At 40.0% G+C, this 21,686-nt stretch overlaps 1 protein-coding gene across 1 annotated transcript; it reads right to left on the bottom strand.

The window, feature by feature from the left end:
* Positions 1-1,230: 1,230 nt before the first annotated feature.
* On the bottom strand, positions 1,231-20,254 carry alx4a (ALX homeobox 4a). The gene is made up of 4 exons (XM_044360771.1): positions 19,903-20,254; positions 7,730-8,049; positions 3,643-3,771; positions 1,231-3,023 (listed from the first exon to the last, which is right to left on the bottom strand). The coding sequence occupies exons 1-4, from the start codon at positions 20,252-20,254 to the stop codon at positions 2,703-2,705; spliced, it is 1,122 nt and encodes a 373-aa protein (XP_044216706.1). The 3' UTR covers positions 1,231-2,702.
* Between the last annotated feature and the right edge of the window lie 1,432 nt (positions 20,255-21,686).

Genomic DNA, 21,686 nt, shown 5'->3' with positions numbered 1-21,686 from the left:
AACACAGCAGACGCCCTCACGGCTCGCCCTCTGTCCAACCCCTCAGCAAGAGCAGAGGGGGCCCCATGTCCACATTTCCAAGGAGTTCCTCTTAGTTTTGAGATATGTACTATATAGTCAGGATTATGCACATGCCTTGGATTTGGACCGGAGAGTAAAACTGGATGTAATTTGGACGACCGCAGGGTGACTGCTCTGCTGACAGGTTATAGCCTGCACCCCGCTTCTCTTACCTGCCCAGAAGGACAGTGAATGTGGTTCCATTTAGGGAATTAGCGATGGTTGCTGTGCCTGAAGGTGTACTACAAGGTCAGGTTCAGTTTCTGAAACCATGCAACCTTTGGTTATGCTTAAGGCCTAAATCGGACCCTACAAACAAAAGAAGAACACCCCCTGATACTGAATTGGAAAACCTCATCTACTATTTCTGTCACTGGAGGAGGTAGTTACCAGGGGAAAAAATAAGGTGGGCAATTTCCACTTCAGCCCCTGCCTTGCCCCTTCTTTCCCCCCTCTCTTCTCTTCCCACAGAGGGACACAAACAAACACAGACATATTGTTTCGAGCCCGGATAGAGGTAAACAGGGAGCAAAGGCTGTAACCAGAGCTGAGACTGAGCTCACTCTATCATGTTAGTGGCTTTACTAAAACTGCTCCTGCTCTGATATCATGCCAAAAAAACGAATGAGGCTGGGCTCAAACAACACACATGCTGAAACTCTGGGACAGTATTGGCACAGCCATGTTTTCTTGTGCTGCTCTACACAACCTTACAATTTTTAACTATCAACGTTTGTATCTGGTAACCATGTCTGGATGAACTTTTTTGGGGGTCAAGGCAAAAAATTTGCTTCATAATATGTTGCCAAGATCCAGAAAACAATCAGTACTGTGCTGCAATATTATATAAGGTTTTTTTTTCTGTATGTCTGTTAGTTTTTGGTAATTTGATTAAACACAATTTTATGTTGGATAATGCATCATGTGAGCACAATGTAAGTTATTCATTTTTGATACATGGCCCTTCTACAAGACATCACCACAAGGTTATGTAATAATGACGGACCCGGTTGAGATTTTCATGCTCCAGTGGTGAAAATTCACAAACAAATTTGCAAGTAATCAAATCACCAAAAACCAACTGACACAGTGCCTTTTTTGCGTGCCTCACCTGAAACATCATAGAAATCACACCAACCTTGAATACCATCATCCAACATCATTCAGAGATATGTATGTGATCAAAAGGAGCATGTTTTTATTCTGGTAAAATAGGAGGACCACATCAGGGATTATGGAGGATGCAAATGACATTTTCCGAGTGCTAAGTCTCATAGTCAAAACTTTGCTGAAGATGAAGGAGGATGTTGCGCATCAATCTGGTTGATTGCTTTTTACTTAACAGAGAGAAAAATGAGAGAAAAGTGGGAGAGAAAATGACATGTATGTCAGTGCTGCTTCACGACCATTTACTGGTCAGCTTTGACAGCCAAACAGCCATCGGTGAGTTTGAGTCCAAAAAAAATCTGTTGAACACTGACATCCGTTCAGTATTTTAAAGTGTCAACACACTCTGCGTAATCTCCACCAGCCTCCTCTGTTCAAAGGTGGCTGCTGCTGGTTTCAGGTGTTATTTCTGGCAGTCTGACTGACTAGTAGGCACTTCTCCCTCTGAAACTCCAGAGACTTGGAAAAGCAAGGGGCACAGTCATGTCCACTTGGAGTTTGTTCTCCTGAAAACAGAGCTGGCTCTGTTTGGGAGGCTGGCGCTCCCAGGCTCTTCAGCCCCGAGAGCAGCAGGCCTGCTGTGCCTCTCTCTCATGCTCAAACACCACTTCCTCCTCCATCGCTTCCTCTCCCTGGTCATCAGCAGGCTGAGTCAGTGTGGCAGGTGGATCTCTCACCCTGACCACACTAAAACAAACCACATTTCATCTGTTTAACTTTTAAATGCTAGAAGGTAGAACCACTTTTTTAGTATCTGAAACGCACACTCGGGTGGTTATTTTAATGTTTGTGTTGAATCTGAGAAGCTGCATAATTTGACAGATATGCTGGATATAAACAGTTTTTTGTAGCATTGTCAGAGCACCAGCGTGACTAAGTTACACACTTCTGCTGATAAAGATTGGCAGAATAATATGTACACATATAACAACTAAATTAGAATTTCAGTTTTTAAGGATGCTTGATGAACTATTTTAATCAAATCCAGCAACAAATTAGCTGAAGAAAAAAAAAACATTAACACTCAAAATTTAAATAACAAAGTAAGAATAAAACAGCACCTGAACTACAATGACACTGAAAGCACTGTACACACAGAATTTTCTGTATTTTAGCAAATAAGTGCATGGATTTGTTTGAAATAATTAAACATTTTCTTTTGCTTATCATCAGTACTACACTGTAACTTGCTCTACAGTACAGCATTACGTCCCACCAAGCTTTCCACAAAGCTCACTCGCCCATTGTGGATGCTTTCTCGCCACAGAGCAGAGGCGTTGAGAAACACAGCACTTATCTTTCCAAATCTCTTTGTGTAATCTTCATTTGCATAATCATTTTATTGCAACATTTATGAAAGTAGTCACTGCTGCCTGTAGTTTTAGATTTTAGTGCCCCCTCACCCCATGCTGGGTTGGCTTAGACATCTCAAGGGACAAAAAGGTCCCCCCCCCTATCCAGCAGGTATCAACACATCATGTGGCCCAAGATATGGCTGCACTGTGCTCTTTGGCCTTCATGCGCAAAGCGGCGATACTGGAGGACTTGCGGTCAGGGTCCATGTTGAGATCGTACGTGTTGATGCCCGTAGCCATGCCAGGAGATCCTCCGAACAGGCTGCCCATGTGAGCCTGTCCCACATGACCTCCAGGGCTTGGCACACCCAGAAAATCAGACACCCCGCTGGCAGAGTGGGGGTGAGGGGTCATACAGGGAGTCACGGTGTCACAGGACACAACGCAGCCCGGCACAGGAGATGCTGCACTGCTGCCACCGATCCAAGAGGGGTTCTGAATCTGAAATAATGACAGGAAATCAAAATTGTTCAAGAGTGATGGAGCCGTGGTGATAATTTTCTCATTATTGAGCTAATCAGACATGTGGTCTCTTCTGAGCTCATTCATATTCTAATGCATCTTTACAAAAATTACAAGACTATACTGGTTGCTTGGCCTGTCATCTTACAACTTATTGTATTTTTACTTCTCTACTTCCCATGCAGTCATTGATTTCCAGTTAGTTTCAGTACATAATAGAGTCTTTATGTTTTTATCACAGCTGTGTTATTGTTGCATGGTTATGCAGTTATGAGTAGAAACTGTTTTGAAAATATTCCTTGTTGATGCCTTCAAGAAATCCTTGACTTGATCTGCATTTCAGAGTCCCAGAAAAGAATTGAGCAAAGTTGTTGGAAATCTAAAAGAATATATGATTTTTTTTCTGTGCAGGCAACAGCATTAATAAACAACAATCACTTTTTTCTTTCTTTGACAAAAAATTGAGGGCAATTAAATGTTCTTAGTTATGAACCGATCACAAGCAAGTTTTCAGTCTGCAAGTTGAAATGACTTAAAATATATGTGATTTGGAGTAAATAAAAAATATCAAACTTGAGTTGAGATACTCATTCTGTACCTGTGCATAATTCTCAGGGCGTGTCAGAAGAGGCAGCTCGTAAGCCGTGGAGAAGTGTGTTCGGACCTGCTGCATCTGACCAAAACGCTCCCTCTTTCTCCATTTCGCCCTTCGGTTTTGGAACCACACCTGCGGAGGGAAAACATTGGAATTTTAGTGATTTTATCAGAGAGAAAGAAAAGGGGCTCTTTAGTTTCATCCAGCTCAGTGGTCTTGGTCTTATGTCAAGGTGAGGTTTAGAATTCACTTGACTTGTACTCCGAAACCCTCTAACAGCAACCTTCCCCTCAAGTCTGAAGGAAATACTTTTCTATAGATACAAATCTGAGTTCCCCTTTTAAATGGAAAAATGGTCCCATGCAGTTTTGCCAAAAGACTGAAAGGCTGAAGATCAAAAATGATATCCCCAGCACATCAAATATGCAAAGTCTTTTCTTAGTGTGAACCAGCACACATGTACAAACAATTCAGACACAACTGAAGTAATACAGATGTACGTTTTTGTAGGTTCAAGGGAAGGAATAAAAAAATTGCACAGACAAAAATGGAAGAGAAACTAATTTTTGTAAACATTGTGCAGCCTTCACTGCATCTGAGTCCTCAAAACAAAATATAAACCACTTCACCTTTGCTTATTTGCACTCTGACAAAAGCAGGGCGCTTTTCTTGTGACTGTTTTCTGTAATCATCCGAATCTGAAACTGTTGTTTATTGAAAGCATGGTTGTGTTTAAATTACCATCAGTCTGGGTGAAAGTAATCTAAATATATTTGTCTTTGATGGGCTTTACAACTGGCATGCTTCTCTTCAAAACTGATGCCTGATACGCATCTCTTGACTATCTGACTGTAACTACCTGACTGTACTGATTATGGCATGAGTTTACCAGCACAAACATATTCCGTGTATCTGCTCTTTGCTCATACACTTCATTAAAAATCTAAGGAGGCAATATGGGAAATTGAAAAGTGAGATGGGATTATAACTGGGGTTTGTTTGCATTTTCCTTTTTAATTTCCTGAAGTCTTAAGCTTCTGGCTTTCAGATCCTGTCTCTTCCTAAATTAAAGAAGCACACAGATCATAATCCTTCTCTCCTTGATGTTTTCATGCATCTTCCCCTGTGCTGTTTGACTCAGGATCTATAACTCCATACAAGATCACTGTGTTTTTCCAATAAAAAAACATATTCTATAATAATTATGCATGAAAAGTCTTCCTAATATACAGTGTCACCGACTACCAACCGCTGCCCCACTCTCATCTGCTCAATCTTTTGTGCCGAGTCTGTTGGCTATTATACAGGGAGAACATATTTTTGTGTTGCACACACTGCGTCGTGACAGTAATTGGTAAAGACCTTGACAGCTTAAGTAGCTGGTGGACTTTCAATGAGGCTTTATTTATGTTACAGCCCCAGAGAGAAAGAGCAGAGAAATACCAACCTGGCCCCAGCAGGAGAGCTGTATGGGGCTGAAAACACTTTGAAGTGAGAGACCAGCTCAGAGGATTGATAACCCGCCTCTGCTGTCACTCATGTCAGCTTCCAAAGCAAAGTAAAAAGAAATCCGAGGCTGAGCCTGGCTTCGGTTTTCCAACACCCCCCAAAGCACCAATAATAATATCATGGAAACACCTCTGACCACTGTTGTTGTTCATTAAATGTAAGTTTGTTCTATTTTCACCAAAATCCTCTACAACATAATTTCTTATTTCCCTGGCCTGATACAAAAAGATATAGGTGCTGCAATTTGATATCAGTTTATGCTTTTCTAATTGGTGATGTGTTGTACTCAAACTCAACAACTATAATATAGTAATCTAATATTAGTTTTTAAGATTTGTTTACAGCTTAAATATTCTGCATTTCCTTTCCATCTGTCATGAAGTTGACAGTTAAATCGATTAATCATTCAGTCTAAAAAATGTTAGAATATAGTGAAATGTGGCAATCACAGGTTTGTTTTGTTCAAAATCTGAAAAAAGACTGTTTAGTATCAAAGAAGACAAATTATCACAACAGAAGCTGAAACTGGGGAATGTTCGGCATTTTTGACTAAAAATAGGGATTTTTATTCTGTCGGTCGACTAATCAATTAATCGACTAATCATTTCAGCTCTAAATCTGACAAATGGCTCTGGAAGGTAAAGTGTATTTTCTATTATTTCTTAAAATTGTCTTCATGATTTCTCACCATCAGATAATTCACCTCCACATTGTTTAGAAAATGAAAGAAATTACTATAAGACTATTTTATCATTTCTGCTAGCTTGGACTGATTCTCTATTACCACCGTATCCTGCAGTCAAATCAGGCTCTCCTGCTGTTTTATCTTTCATTAACTGTTTGGATTGATAAAGTCATATGGACACCTGTGTTTGCATGGTGAACTCCACATGGCAGATGGCATCTCAGCTCTCTGAGCTCGCTGGACTAAAACAACGGCAAAATCTGAGAGATGTGATGTTGTTGAAACCCTTGACCCTTGACCTCCGACCTTCCCGTGTATCCGTAGTGCATGTGACTCAGATCCGAACTTACTCTCTCCCTTTGAAACCCAAAGACAGAAAAAGCAAACAACTCCAGACCTTAACTTTTTCAGCTGAAAGTCCCTTGTTCTTTATGTTAGTAACATGAGTCAATGAAGAGACATAGCCTAGAAAATGTTCAAAAAAATGTTTTTAGTTTTAGTATTTAAACTATATGTGCTTTAAATTTTAAACGCAAACTTTTCTGCAGCCATAAAGGTTTTCACTCCAGACACTGAATTCATGAGCTGCGAGTCCTCTCGCATGTGAATGACCTGAATAGAATACAGAGCCCTGTTCTCTGACTGACAAGGCATCTCGTGTCTTTTATCTTTTTAACTTGAGTGTTTAAGAGGGCCGCTGGGAGAGCCGATGGCTGTAAAGCTGCATCCATCTGAAGCAGGCAGGTCCGTGATAGTATGAGCAACAGAGCAGAGCAGAGCAGCATACCTTAAGAGCCTCAGGGCTGAGTTATAACCCCGCGGCTGCACAGACTTCCTGTGTTTCACTGCAAAGCTTTTCTGGTCACTGTTCCAGCTCGTCATGTAAAAGATTTGGTTTTCATCTCATCCCACTGGCACACAACTGTTATGTAGCCAAAATGTGGCAACTATACACAGAACTTTGCATTAGTTTGAGCAAAGCCATAGTACGTCCCATGCCTTAAAAGTGCTCAGAAGTCAGATATGATTTGAAATATCAATCGCTAACTTTCTCAAAGCTCATGGGAAGGGTTTCACACCTACCCTGGAGACCACAGCAGGGACACATTCTTGTCTGAACAGGATGTTAATGAAAGAAAAACACAGAAAATCCAGGGGCTTTGGTAGTCCGTGGTGCATACACACACACATACACACACACACACACGCTGATGTAGATATACACCACACACATATAGAAATAGAGGTCTCTCTCTGTTCAACAGTGTTGGAATGCATTACAGCAGTCATGACCGGATTGTATGCTAATCGGGCCAAAAGGTCACTAGAGGGGTTTCAGTCTGAGGGGTGCTGTATGCCTCAGGCCCGACTAATACCAGCAGAACTGAACTCACAAATTCAGGAAACGAAACAGCTCAGATACAAAGAAAAAGCCCACCGATGACGATCCCATCGAAACACAACAGAGTGGAGCATGTCTCCTCACATGTTGATGAAAGTCTGCTCCCCTAAAACCGAACATATGAGGCCCAGGCAGCTCAAACCTCGGCCCCCTGGGCCCCCTGGCCTCTGTTAGCTCCCACTCCCCCACTCTCTCCTCCCTACTCCCACATTACCAGATAAATCTCTCATGTTGTTCTGCGAGTGACGTTATCTCTGCAGAGCTGCAGATGTTGAAGGACACACGAGGTTGTGTTGTTCAAACATTGTCTGTTCTGCTGTGATGAAGAGCTCATTTTTTACTTGCTGATAGGACAGGCATGTGGTTGTAAATTATTATAAGAAATTATCTATTATAAGAAATCTGATATGTTTGTTGATTTGTGTTTTCTTTTTAAATCCGCTGGCACAGTTAAGCAGCATTTGGTAAAAATGTTGTCAAGTCTCCTGCATTACCTGCACACGAGCTTCAGTCAGGTCAGTCCTCAGTGCCAGCTGCTCCCGGGCGTAAACGTCAGGATAGTGCGTCTTCTGGAAAACCTTCTCCAGCTCTTCCAGCTGGTAGCTTGTGAAGGTCGTGCGGTTGCGCCTCTTCTTGCCCTTGTTGCTTTCACCACCGTCACCTTTGTCCAGAGGGCTTGCTAAATCAGTGCCTGGCGGCCTATCAGAGGCCGCCTTGACACCCTGATCTTTCACAGCCAGATAGCTGGTGTCCATTCCAGGGTGGTCGGAGTCTGGTGCCAAGTCGGAGTCTGTCAGACCTGAACTGTCTTTACCTGCAGAGAAAGGAAGGAGATGAAACACTGTAAAAAGAGGTTTTTGTTTTCATAGTTTTTTTTTCAGGATTAAAAGGATTCAATCAAAACAGATTTTTGTGAATGTGTTGCCCCCTACCTGAAGATGAAAGTGGAAATAAAGGAAAGTATGAAAGCCAACAGATGATGTAAAGCAAAAGGCAATGTTATAACTTGGCTTTTATAGACACCACCTGTCATTTTAGTGAGCAAGATGTATTATAATAATTCGATAGATTTAATGCATTATGTCCTAGAGCTAATATTTAAAAGTTTTTCACCTGTGAAGAGTTAAGCTGCAATGCAAAGTTTTAACAGGTTTATACAACACAGAAAATGTGTAACTTTGCTCATATTTAGACCTTAAAGATTCTTAACTCCCTCTTTTTGATGTCACGTGCAAAGTTTTGAAACTAGCTGTTTGCAGTACTGTCTACCTGCAGTGCAACAATTGTGATTGAAAGGCTTTTGGAAAATTTTGTAAAAAAAAATGCAAATGATTTTAATTCAAAATGATTTTAATTCAAATAATGTTAAAACATAATTGACTACTGCTGGAACATAAATGCTGAAATATTATGTTTTATTTGAATTTACCACCATTGCCACCTGGACAAAACATTTTTACTGTGCCTCTATTCAACTCAACTCAAATATTCAGTCACTCTTGGCTCTGGCAATATATCCATAACTCAAAATTTATTTGTTGGATCAATGTAATAATTCATGGAGTTTGACAGGGTGGAACAAAGGAATTTCTCGCTCTTTGTGAGGAAATTCTGAGACAGTTGTGAAATCTGTTGGCGGCACGCAGTTCTCAGTACGTGTGTCGATTTGTTTGTCTATCTGCCTGCATGTAACGGATGGCCCGGATCACTAGCTGCTTACAGGATCCAGTTGTAGTTCGTAGATCATTCTGTGATGTGCTGGGGAACAGACACCTTGGTCATAATTTGAGCCTGACAGAAAGTTGCAGCTTTTTACTGCATACCCTCCCCAACCACCCTCTGTTATAAGACAAACACACACACATGTGCGCACACACTTCTGTCTTTCACTCAACCTCTCTGTTTATCAGTCGTGCATGTGATTGAGGTCTATCATGTGGTTGCAAAGTCACCTGGAAGTAAAACTGTCACAATTTATTTGCCAGGTAGTAATTTCTAACCACGAGAAAAGAGAAAGACCCATCTTTATACTCTTTCTCTCTCTCTCTCTCTCTCTCTCACACACACACACACACACATGCACACACACTTGCTTTTCTTCATGGCTGCAGCTTAACTGTAAAACCTCAGGCAGCTCTCTGATCATAAATTTCCACAGCCATGTCTCTGCCAGTGTTCTTGTCTAAGCTGGCAGTTCTTTTCACCCCACCGCTGCACTTCACTCAACTATCCAGTTTATACACATATCTTTGCATCAATACACTCCCCGTTGTGGGGGGTGTGATTGCTAAAAGTGTGTAGAGGACATAGTTTCAGGCTGTTAAATGAGCCGCCTGTCTTCTGGCTCAGTCTAGTGGCGGCTCACAGCGCTGCACCTTCCTGCTCTGCGATACCATGAGGTTAGGAGTTATTTTCAGGACATCTGTGCTCATCCAGAGACTTTGTCAGGTTAGAACCCGGAGGTGTGTGTGTTCATGTGAGCTCCCTGTGCAATTCTCAGCACTCAGTCAGCAGAGAAGATCTCACAAACACCCGATGACCCTCAGCTCGCAGCCATGTTGGGTAATGTGCTGCAAGGTGAGGTGATTGGATAGCTTATCATGCACTCGCTCTCATACAAACACACAAAAGTGCATCTTTCAACTGCATCTTTTTTGTTGTTGTTACAATACAAAGACATTTTCTATATAGGCACAAATGTGTTTGAAAAGATCAAGAAAGTTGTGGGCTTTCTCCATTAGATGAGGATTGATCCCACAAATTAGATTTTATTACTGGATGGGTTAATATGTGGTTTGCCTATGTAACACATGTGATGGAAGAAACAGTATATTTCATTTAAAAAAATCCCTCTTTATTTCTGCACATATTATGTTCTTATTTTTCATGTGTACATATTTATATTTATCTCTGTGTGTATTTTGAGAATAGATTTTATTTTATTTATTCTATTTTCGTGATGTGACCTTTGACACTGCTGGTATAAGCCTTGCTGAGGAGAGATGATTTTCTGTTACTGCTGTGGGTGTTAAAACTTGATAGAAAAGTTAAACAGTGGTGTAAAGATGAGTTAGTATGATTTTGCTGTATAGAATTTTTATTTTTGGTCACCAAAAGTACAGCACTTTATTGCAGCAAGGTAGGATACCAGTGTCAAGCTAGCCTTGTTGCAACATGAGTGGTTTCTCCTTCAGTCTGATGTCTTTTTCCTTTAAAGCTGTGAATATAAAAGTGCAGTGTTGATGTACTGATATTATTTTTATTCTATTCATGTATGTGAACTTCCACTTTTGTTTTTACCGATAATTTTGTGCAACTCGTATTTCACTGCACACATTTTATGTCCATTGTTGAAATTCAGTTTTAATCATCATGTCTAAAATACCAAAAAGCTTTTGGCTGATGGCAAAATGTCACTTTTTAAGAAATACAGATGTTCATATTGAATGGTAACTGTATTGATAAGGACTGGTATTTTTTATGGAACTATTGAGAACTGACTACTGTACGTGATGACTTAGGCTGAGTATCTTTTGATTTATTTTTTTTAAACTTGTGCCAATATGATATCAAAACACTATTTTTTCAATCTTACTTTGTGGAATCAAGTATATGTTTCTCTGAAACAAAAACCTTTTCCCTTTAGGAAAAGAAGCCAAACTTCTAAATGTTTTCTAAAAACAAGCAGCCATACAAGAACTTGCATAAATAAACACAGAAAAAAGCGTAAAAGTGCAAATCTTAGAAAGCAATCGATGGTCGCTTTTTGTACTTCGCAGCTTTTGTTACTCTGTGCTACAAACACATTTCGACCAGTACCAAAAAAAGTACTGAGGTTCAAAACCCCACGACAGTAATGGTAAACAGCACAGCCTATATACTTTTATTTTATTGCTGTACTGATGTTATTTTATTGTAGTCAGCTTTGCAAGGAGAGAATAAACTCCCACCAGCTGGAAGGATGGAAGTGGTCTTTGTTTCTGTCAACCACATATGACACAGGACAATATTTCAGAGCAGAACGGCTATATATGTAATTTAGCCATGCAAGATTCACTGCACACTGAGGCACTGCTTCCTGAGAGGTTTGCCTAACAGCACTGGAAATGGACGCGAGCTGTGGAGCCATGTTTTGGTGGCAGAACCCTCGCTGGGGGTCTAACGGCCGCAACATTGCCTCGCTGTCCATGACTAAGACATCCTGTTAGTCTTGAATGGAGCAAATGTGTTTTTATCCCAGCATAAATACTCTAGTTATTTCATCATATTTCCCTGGCTGACACCCGCAGTCCCCACAAGGCAAGAGCTGTCAGGCTGTTTGAAATCATGAGGCCTCTTGCTGATCAAAGGCCGTTGTTTATATCGCATGTCACTGATGTTTTTTTGGCAAGAACGGGATATTGTGACAATCTCCTCCTTGTTATCCATGCAATCTGCTGTAGCTGTAAGGCTCTCCAGCATTGCTCAAGGTGAACAGCAGTGTGCCCCCCTGCAGGGAACACCATATGTACGAGGAACATAAGAAAGTCTTATAGCAAACAATGCCTGTCAGGATAAAGTCTCTGTGGAAAGAGGCATGAAGGCCTGACTGTGAAAAACACATGTTGGATCACGAGTACAACTGGCTTTCTCTCCGAGTTAAATTACATTACACAAAGACTTTCCATTTTCAGCTTACACCTGCACTCCTGCGTGTGCTGTCTTAACACAAGAAGGTCCCAACAATAATCCACCACACTCACAAGTTTTTTAACCCAAAACTCATTTCTTTCTATTGAGATGAATATGCCATGCAAACCACAGAATGTTCTATTTTCTCTGCAGTGGATCCAACAGTCAGCATCTGTTCCAGTTACTGTGCACAGTGAGGAGAGGAGACTCTGTAGCTGTGAGCGGGCACAGAGGTTGCTCTGTAAAAATTAGATACACCGAAAGTGCTTCAGAACAAGTGGAGAGGTAATTTTCACTTTATCTCATGTGAATATTCCCACCTGACCACCGAAAAACAGGTCAACAAAAAGAGTATGTTGCTAAATATCCGATATTAGTGATAATTTTCACAACATACTATATCATTTATGTTATTAACATCAAAGTCACACGAAAGACTGATTGAATAACTTAACCTGAGAGCCTTCCAGTTCCAGGATGACGTTCTTGTGGGTCAGACATTCAGTACAGACAGCCATTAATTCACAGTTGAAAACGAGGGGGCAACATCAAAGTGTAATTTAACTGGCTGTAAAGCGACAGGGCACCTTCCTTGCCTCTTTATTGACTGGGATGACTGGGGTCAGCTCACAGTGTTAAGAGGAAACACCATAAATTACACACCACACGGCGACTGAGAGAGATTAACAACATGTTGCTTCATAATGAAAAAAAAAAAAAAAAAGAAAGAAATATCCCAAATAATGGGAGACATAAATAGCGGAGAGAAAAGAGATGAAGAGCTTGAAAAGGAAAGAAAAAAGTTGTCTAACTAAAAGCAGAGAAAGTAGGAAAGGAAATGTGTGAGCAAAGTATTTATTTGTACATCTTTAGAAGGGTGAGTTTGTTTTCCTGTCTTAAAATATGGATTGGGATGTAACATGGAGCTTTGAATTGTGGATACTTCTTGAGTCTCGCTTGGCTGCAAGATGTAGAGACAGGCTAAGACACTGATGCCTGATGCTGAGTGGGCTGAACAGCCAAGCCCAGGCAAGAATGATATGACACATATGATATATAAAACTACTGTATATTTGGTGCCCTTTGGCTTTGTCTAACAATAGTGTCACCGCACATTGAGACTAGCATTGGAAATAGCTCTCTGTCTGCTGCATGCAAAACAGAGCTTATCACAAAGCAGTAAGTTTCTCTGCTCTTGAAATCTAACCTTGTCTCTTTTTGGAAGCACAAATAACATGGCCTAAGAATAGCATGGCTGTACTTGCACAGTGTGGTGTCAGGTACATTTAATAAAACATTTTGGGACAATACGCACACATCCGCATACTCTACACACACTTCCATACATATGGACCCGTCTGCTGTGATTCGGAAACAGACAGAACCTGAGCAAATATCAGCATATTACTGTTTTGTTTTGTTTTTTTTAACAAAAAGTTGTCTTTTTGTGAAGATGTGATAGGTAGCCATTCACTTTGAAATTCAACTCTGCTGACTGAGCAGTGAGATGATCCATCACAGCAGGCTGTGCAAAATTCACAGACCATGAAAAAAAAAAAAAAAAAATCCATAAAGCCTAAGACTGATAAATCACCTCTCACGCACTCTTTGTCTTCCTCGCACTCTCCCCCCTCTGTGTGTCTCTTCCTCCCACCAGCTCTCTTCCAAATGTTTCTCTCAGACGTTGGAGCAAAACTGAATTTCCTTCATCTCATGTTTTTGTTGTCTGATCGAAGGAGAACATTCCATCCGAGTGGGAAAAAGTTGGTAGCGTACATTTTTTGTGTGCACGCACATAAAATGAAAAATACTTTGCTGAGAAACTCACTTAACAACATGCACGATCACATCTTCCTACCAAGGATTCAGCAACTGATCTAAAATTTTCAAACAGTGGTCTGAGAGCACACGATGCACCCGATTTCAACCAGCCAAAGACATTAATCCTAACGCTTAGTTTTCAAGTTGTATTCTTTTGCTCTACAAACAGTCCTGTTGGATTTGGAAACACAACTCTATATCTGATAGTTTCATAAGTAAGGATGAAATATGATGATGATGGTCAAATGGCAGAAATACAACTGTTCAATCACCAACAAAATCTAATTAAATGGTCCTTGGCCTGAGGCCTATCTATCTACCAACCTCACCTCTGGAAATTCAGAAGATTAGGTTTTGAAACATTGAGATAGAGAAACAAACGACTACCAGCAAATCTGGTGGAGTATTTTTTGTATAATTGGTGCAATGAAACTGCATAATAACACACACCTGTTGCTGTCAGTATCACACAATGAAAATTGAATCCCACGACAAAAAAAACACAACAAGAAAAAGCAAGTTCCACTGAAAACTATTTTGCTGTTGTTGAAAAAGTCTCCCTACACACAGAAATGTGTTTTACTTATTGTAACTTCAGTCAGATTTTAGCTTCACTGTACAGAACGATGTATGTGCAGAGTTTGACACTAGAACGGGAAAGTTTCTCGGTGCTCAGCTGAAATCAGAGTTTAACACGTGTATGTACGAGCAGATTTTGTGACATCACACCTAGTTTGGAAGCCACAAGGGCAACCCGCACACGGTTGATGTGGAAAATTGAAGCCTCCAGTGTTTTTCAGTAAGAGACATCTTGTATCTAGCATTTAACCTTTTTTAAATCAGTAATATTTGTACATTTATGGATTTTTGTATTTATCAAAAAGTGAGAGGTAATAGATGTAATTTTAAGAATTTCTTACAATCTGCATGAATTGTTTTTAAAAGCAGAGTGTTTTTATATGTCTGAAAACATATGTTAAGGGAATCTTAAGATCTATTTGTACTGTATTCATGTGTGCTCTTACTGTAAATTGGATGTTTAGGTCATGCGCTAAGTAGTCAAGCATGTCAAGAGTATAAATATTGAATAGCCCTCAGTACTAAAACAATATTCTCCTTCCAAGAAACTGAATTTAGTATTTTTGAGACACTGGCACACAAGGAAATATCTTGAAAAACCTTAAATAACCTTATACCCTGGTTTTGAGAATATACACACCATTATATTATAATATAGAAATTTAAATGTAATCAAATAAAATAGACTAAGTGCACTGGACAAAAAGGTCACTCTTCTATATTGACATAAACCAGTGAAAACTGATCTGCAGTCCTCCACGGTTGGTTTTGTATCAGTGTTCAGTTTACATGAAGCGGTGACAAAGAGACCAAAGGAAGTCCTGGACTGCATGAGCCTTTTTGCCCTGCTGCTCTCACTCGTCCATGCAAACTGAGCCTAATGTAAATTGCCCTGCCAAACTTTAAGCTAAATGGTAAAATGATCCTGAGTCCTTGTCACCTCCACTCATGTCATTGACTTGCTGAAGTGTGTCTCAGTTGTCTGGGCTGCATGGCTGGTTCCCATTACTCCCTGCTCCAACCAATCAGTTGAGACGGCCATTACGAGAGGTTGAAATGGTCGTGCTATATAGGTTTGAGGCGGTGAAGGAACAAAAAAAAGCAAAAAAGATGAGGTCTTCATTACAGAGTGACAAAATCACACAAGGTGAAGCAATCACACCTGAATGTTGGTCCTGCTGGAGTTTACTCTTTCTGCAGGGAATTAATTTGTCCTTGCAGGGCAGCAGAACTGGATCAAATTTTCACTTTGCCCAAAAACTAAATTATGGTTTAAGCTGGAATAAATTGCATCCTTTCATGGATTCAAATTATGCCCGCAGCTTGTTTTTAAAGTAATTGCAGTGCACATCACTGTCGCTGTAAAAGACAGAAAAGATACTAAAAGACATTATCCCTCTACAATTCCGCCTACATTTCAACACGCATGCAACAACAAGTAACATGCTTTGTCTTATTGGTGCAGTTAAATGTTTACTATGTTGAACTGGACTCCAAATGTTGCAAAGAGCTCTGCGTTGACATTACAAGGCTTCAAATGAGGGGTTTCAAATGGATTTTCTCTGCTTTGTGCACACAGGGGAAGTTCTCTCCAAACAGATGACAAGCTGAGCTAAAGGTCAAACACCCTCAGACACCGAGAGAAGACACGAACACATCAAAAGAAGAAATGTGGTGTCTATGGAGGATCACAAAGACATGTAGGTGGCTGCTTTAGGACTGTGAAGTGCCTGATTGAGTTGTCCTCAGGGACCTATTTTTCTCTATATATACTGATAAGTGGATCAATTATTGTTTGGCAGCCAGTGTGACTTTTTCTACACCTGCTGAATAAAGTGATGGAAAGTAACTTAAGTACAATTTTAAGTTACTTGTACTAATGTATTTCTATCTGATGCTACTTTCTTCCTCTACTTTAGAGGTTTTACATGCAAAATATAATCAGCTCAAAAATATGATATTGAAAATATTAAAATACCCAAGAAGATAAAAATGACCAACTAAAAAAAATTAAAAGGAGTACTTTTAATACCTTACGGACATTTTGCTTATAACATTTCTATATAATTCAAAATTTTGAATGCAGGAATTTTACTGGTAATTAAGTATTTTAATTTGCTACTTTTACTACAGAAAATAGTACTTCTTCCACCACTGTGTAGTTTTTAGTTTGTCAGTTTATCTGCCTGATATGTTTTGCTGTTTTTTGACGTTGACCACACTGCTCATACATTTCTCTTTCAATTTCAGTCACTATGATGCTCCATAGACCGGACTAAAAGCTGTCCATTCTCCAAGAGCTGCCTCGCTGATTTCATGTAACAACATGATTGGCAATGTGTTGAGTAGAAACAATAGAACTGTGTTTGCAGTGACTCTAATGTATGTGAATGTTTATTAAACAGTCATGATGTTTTCTATGTGCCAAAAATGTCTCTGGCGTAGCTGGCAGCGTGCACCCTTCAGACAGCTTTGAGACCAGTCATCACATCACCTTTGACTGAACGGATCCAGCCACAAATTACAGCAACAAAGCCGTTCTTTGACCATTTGAAACTACCCGGCGATTGTGTAAAATACAGGTTTGATAAAAGCACTGAGCCAGGAAGTAAAATACACCACCATTTTCCAATAAAAACATCAGGAATCATTTATCATTTTTTTCTCCTCAGCTGGTAAATTCAGCATATTTTACTGCTCCCTTCAATTTATGTCCAGTCAGCGGTGTAGAAGTCAGGAGAAAGATTGGTTGTCATAATCACAAGGACAACAGCCACCAGTGTCAACGAATTTCGCTCTTGTTTTTATTGACTGGCGCGTAATTTACGCATGAATGTGAATTATTCTTTTACTTTCCGTTATGAGAGTTACGTCAGAGATAAAGTGCTGAAACATAAATCTTTTGAGCAGGCTCTGCTCTCAAAGGAGTATTTTTTGTGTCTGAGGGCCTGCAAGTCACCGTGAGCAGGGAAATAAAGGCAAACAGAGAAGTTGACATCTGACTCGCATTAATGCCAGAGCTCTCCGAGATGTTTTTTCCTGTCTTCTGCAGTGTGAATCCGGTCATTATTTGAGTCTCCTTATCGTTAAACGAGAGCGCCTGGTAAACAACCTGTAGTGACACATTTGACTCCAGAAATCTTACTTTGATAGCGAATCGAAAAGAAAAAAAAAACTCTCAAAAAAAGTTGAGAATTTAAATTAAATCGTGTTTAATGTTACTGACTTACTGACTGAATACGTACAAACGTGTTTGTCCTTCACGTCGAGCGAAAGACGCGTAAAATTTGAAATATCTTTGTAAATTCGTTTTCTTATTTTCTTTCTTCGCGGTGTGGTCCAAAAAGGGGCAGTTTACCCAACATAATAACTACAGTTTATTTACGACATGAAGTAAAATTTAATTTCATCTCGGCTGTACCGGATCTATGTCAAGGTTAATAGGTAATAAAAACTTAACAGCCATTATAAAAGACCGGTATGCGCTTTCAAAGAGATTGATCTACGTTCTTGACATATTTGGAGCTATAAAGGCTTTTCCTGCAGGCCGATTTCCAGAAACTGTCATAACATCCTTAAACTACTTCCACTAAAGCGTTTCGGTGTAATACTGATGGACAAGCAGCTCATGTAATTCAAAGAAAAAAGGGATGATGGCTTCATGCGTAAAAGCGAAAACATTTCTTCAGTCGATTTTGTTTATTTTCTTCTTCTCCTTTTTCTTTTTCTTATTATTGTCACTTTGTTGGGGTTATTCATATCTTTTTAGGGTCATGTACACCGTTTATATACGCCTACATTTCCATAATATTTTAGAAAATATAATACAGATAGTTAGTTTTTTACCCTAATTTGAACACAAAAAAAAAATACTCACGAGAGGATCATCTTCATGTTCAAGGTATCGAGATGAAATTGTTTGTACTTGTATGCAAAGACAGGCAGAGAGAGAGAGAGAGAGAGAGAGAGAGAGAGAGAGAGAGAGAGAGAGAGAGAGAGAGAGAGAGAGAGAGAGAGAGAGAGAGAGAGAGAGCCCTCAGGCTTTATGATTTTATTCAGGATGATAATTTTCTCTTTTCAATTCAGAGTAAAAAAAACGATTTGACACTAGACGCTTAAAGACGTTTTGCAGAATTGTCTTAAATACAATTATTTTAAACGTGTCAACATTTGATCTTCGAGCTTAGAAATAATCCACAGACATGATAATGAGGCATCAGCATTTACGCAACAGCTTGAATCACACAATAAAGACCCTGTTTGTTTGTTCGTTTGTCTCATCATTTCTGCCTTTTTAAACCCTTCAGGATGGGCAGTTGAATTACATAAATCTGGATTGAAAAAAGAGATGACGCACGGATATCAAATATTAGTCTTCTTTGCATGTGTGTGTGTGTGTGTGTGTGTGTGTGTGTGTGTGTGTGTGTGTGTGTGTGTGTGTGTGTTCTCCTTTATGAGCAGGCAGGGATGCAGCTGAGGGCAAAACCAGCTGAACGTTTGACCATGTTTTAATTCACCAAAAACCTTTTACGCCTCCTTTTTGCAGACAAATCTTGATTATCCAGTGTTCAATGTGACATCAGAAGTGTGTAGGGAAAAGGTCTTTGCAGGTTAAAACAAAAAAACAAAAAAACAACTAATGCTGCTTCAAAGCGGCCGTCTCTCAAACGAGGGTCAAAGTTTTATTTACACCCTCATCATTCGCCCATTACAGCGACGTCCCCGCGCAATTAAATCTAATTGGAGCCAATAAGACCAAGCAATGAAATGAAAATATTATCAGTTTGGAGCTCACTATTTGTGCCATCTGAAAACCTGTTAATTCAATTGTGCGACTCAGCTCCAATATTAAGGATTGTAATGTAGATTATCGCATTAAATGCGCCCTAATTTAATTTTGATGGCCAAAGGGAAAATCTGATAGTCGGGAAGATTATGTCCCTTCTTAACTGTGTTACGCACATAACTTCAGGGCCATGTTGACGAGAGCTGGGATCTCCTGTACATTGCTGCAAGAGAGAAACGTTTGTTGATCCGTTTTTACGCACGAAGGAGGTTTCCCTCCTCTTTAAGAGAACACACGAAGAAGAAAACAAAACAGGGGAAATATAAGAAGCAACAAACCCGTTCAAATGGTTTTGGATAAGTGGTCTTATCTTACCAGACAGTAAAGAGACAATTTAAGATCAAACAAGGGCCGACACACCTCAGTTGTGTCCATGCGCTAACGCAACCCTAAAGACCAGCTGCTGCAGCTGTACGATTATTCGCGATCAAAACTTCCAAACCAGTCTGATCTATTGTGTGAGAGCAATGACAATAACTGACAGAGTTAAAACAGTTTCTGCCCATGTAGGAAATTCTCAGACACAAAACTGTAGCACGCAGCTCAGAGAAAACATCCTGATAATGATTGCAGTGATTTTTTGTTGCATAACTCATAATAATTTTGACATGTGTTCGATCGTATTGCTCCGTTATGATGAAAACAGCTTTACAACGTCAAATCTTGACATGTTTGTCTCGGGATAAAATTCAGTAACAAAATCATCTTAAAGTTTTTTTTGTGGGGAGGGGTGGGGGGTTCCTCACTCACCATAGCACGGGATGAGCGCTCCGTTGTGTCCGGTCTCCTGGTGCAGTTTGCTCTCCTCGGGGGGTGTTTTGCAAGAAGACCTCTGCATGAAGACGTGGTATTTGCCGAAAGTGCCTTGCCCAGCTGCTGCGGCATCCAATGACTGGCACTCCTGTTGGAAGGGGCTCCGGGACTTTTCTCCGTAAGCCTGACCTTTGTTGGGCAGGAAGGCAGTGGGGCTGTATTTGGTGTCAGTGGCTGGGAATGTCCTAAAGTGGTCTGTCTGGTGATCCCTACCTTGCGCTGCAGAGGGGCTATAATATGAATCCATGGATGTCATGTCGCCGTATGAAACGCAGGTCTCGGCGTTCATGCCTAAAAAAAAAGAGTCAAGGGGAGAAAAACACCAAACTTTTCTCTCACTCACTCTCTCTCTCTCTTGGAAAGGGAAGCGCAGACACCCCCCTCCTCCTCTACCTCATACAGATGAACATACACACACATGCACGCAGAGACTGCAGCGCACACCAGACCGCAGCTGGGTTTGGTTATAAAACGATTCAGATCTTTTCCAGGAACCACTGTCGTTGACCAAACACTCCAAACTCCCCCTCAGGTTTGAGAAGAGTTTCACAAACCCCGTCTTTCCTCAGAGGATGGGACCCAGATCTCCTGGATTCAAGACCTCTCCCAAGTGATTGTGCTGATGACATGAACGAGTGAGGTCGGTTATTAGCTGAAAAAGAAAAAAAAAAGTTAAAAAAAAAGAGAGAGAGAGAAAAAAAAGGTTACAAAATAGGGGCGGGGGGCTTAACACATGACATTAATGCAATTTGGATATGAATATAGCCTATGAGTGATGGCACTGACTAGAGCGGAGAGGGCACAATTTTATGCTTCATTCGCAATGGTTCATCAAGGGCAAATCATCCATACTCAGCCCATTGTGTCCTCACAGTCTCCTCTGGCAAAACTCAGTGGCTTCTGAATGAAAGTGGCTGTTAGTTTATAAGAACTTAATGATTTAATTATCACTTGAAACGGATTATCGAGACACTTGCACACTAATTATTTCCTTCATCCGCTGATGTTTTATAATTTGTCATGAAAAGCATTTTACACTCACAGAACCGGATAGTTTTTCTCCAATTTCTCGTCATTTATAGGATTAAGAAATATTATCATGTGGTGTATATATGAAGGTAAACAAATATAGGCTATTTTAAAATAGTAATATTACCGCAATATCACGTATCGTTGCGCACAGGCTCACTTGTATTCTACACTGCACTTCAATCTAAATTATTTTAGATTAGATTATTTTATCATTATAGCTTCCTTGTTTTTTTCATCTTGTCTAATAGATTTGGTCTCAAGGAAATTAAGCCTGCGCTTATTGCCGAAATTAAAGATAAAAAAATCCCAATTTATGTTTAGTTGTGTAAAAAATTACATGATCGATATGAATTTTCATGACACAGCAACATGTTTTCTGCGAGAGGCGAGTTCTTTTTGAATCCTGTTTTTCGTGTGTTTTCACACTTCTGCCTCAGAAAAGCCATCTGGTGCAGAAAAGCTGTTCAGAACATTGATATTGTAGCTACAGACTGTGGAAAAGCTGTGTTCTCAGTAACGAAAACAAATCTTGTGGAGACATTATAGTACAGGTCAAGCTAGGAAATAATGGGAACAGAGTTGAGAATATTAAAAAAAAGTCACAAAGTGCCTGTGATAGTAATGTTATAAAGGCCCTGAGTTGTTTTACCGCTTATAATGCTTTACTTTCTTTACTTGAAATTCACATA

Source organism: Thunnus albacares, chromosome 1, assembly GCF_914725855.1.
Source record: "Thunnus albacares chromosome 1, fThuAlb1.1, whole genome shotgun sequence".
Taxonomy (NCBI): domain Eukaryota; kingdom Metazoa; phylum Chordata; class Actinopteri; order Scombriformes; family Scombridae; genus Thunnus; species Thunnus albacares.
Note: the sequence above shows the minus strand (reverse complement) of the source record. Positions and strands in the feature narration are given on the sequence as shown.

Bases quoted from the DNA above. Each gene is read 5' to 3' on its own strand.
- alx4a (XM_044360771.1), bottom strand. From the start codon at position 20,254: ATGAACGCCGAGACCTGCGTTTCATACGGCGACATGACATCCATGGAT. The intron at 3,772-7,729 runs GTAATGCAGGAG...TTCCCTCCGCAG, and splicing joins TGACTGAAGCTCGTGTGCAG to GTGTGGTTCCAAAACCGAAG. The intron at 3,024-3,642 runs GTACAGAATGAG...TCATTATTTCAG, and splicing joins GCCCTGAGAATTATGCACAG to ATTCAGAACCCCTCTTGGAT.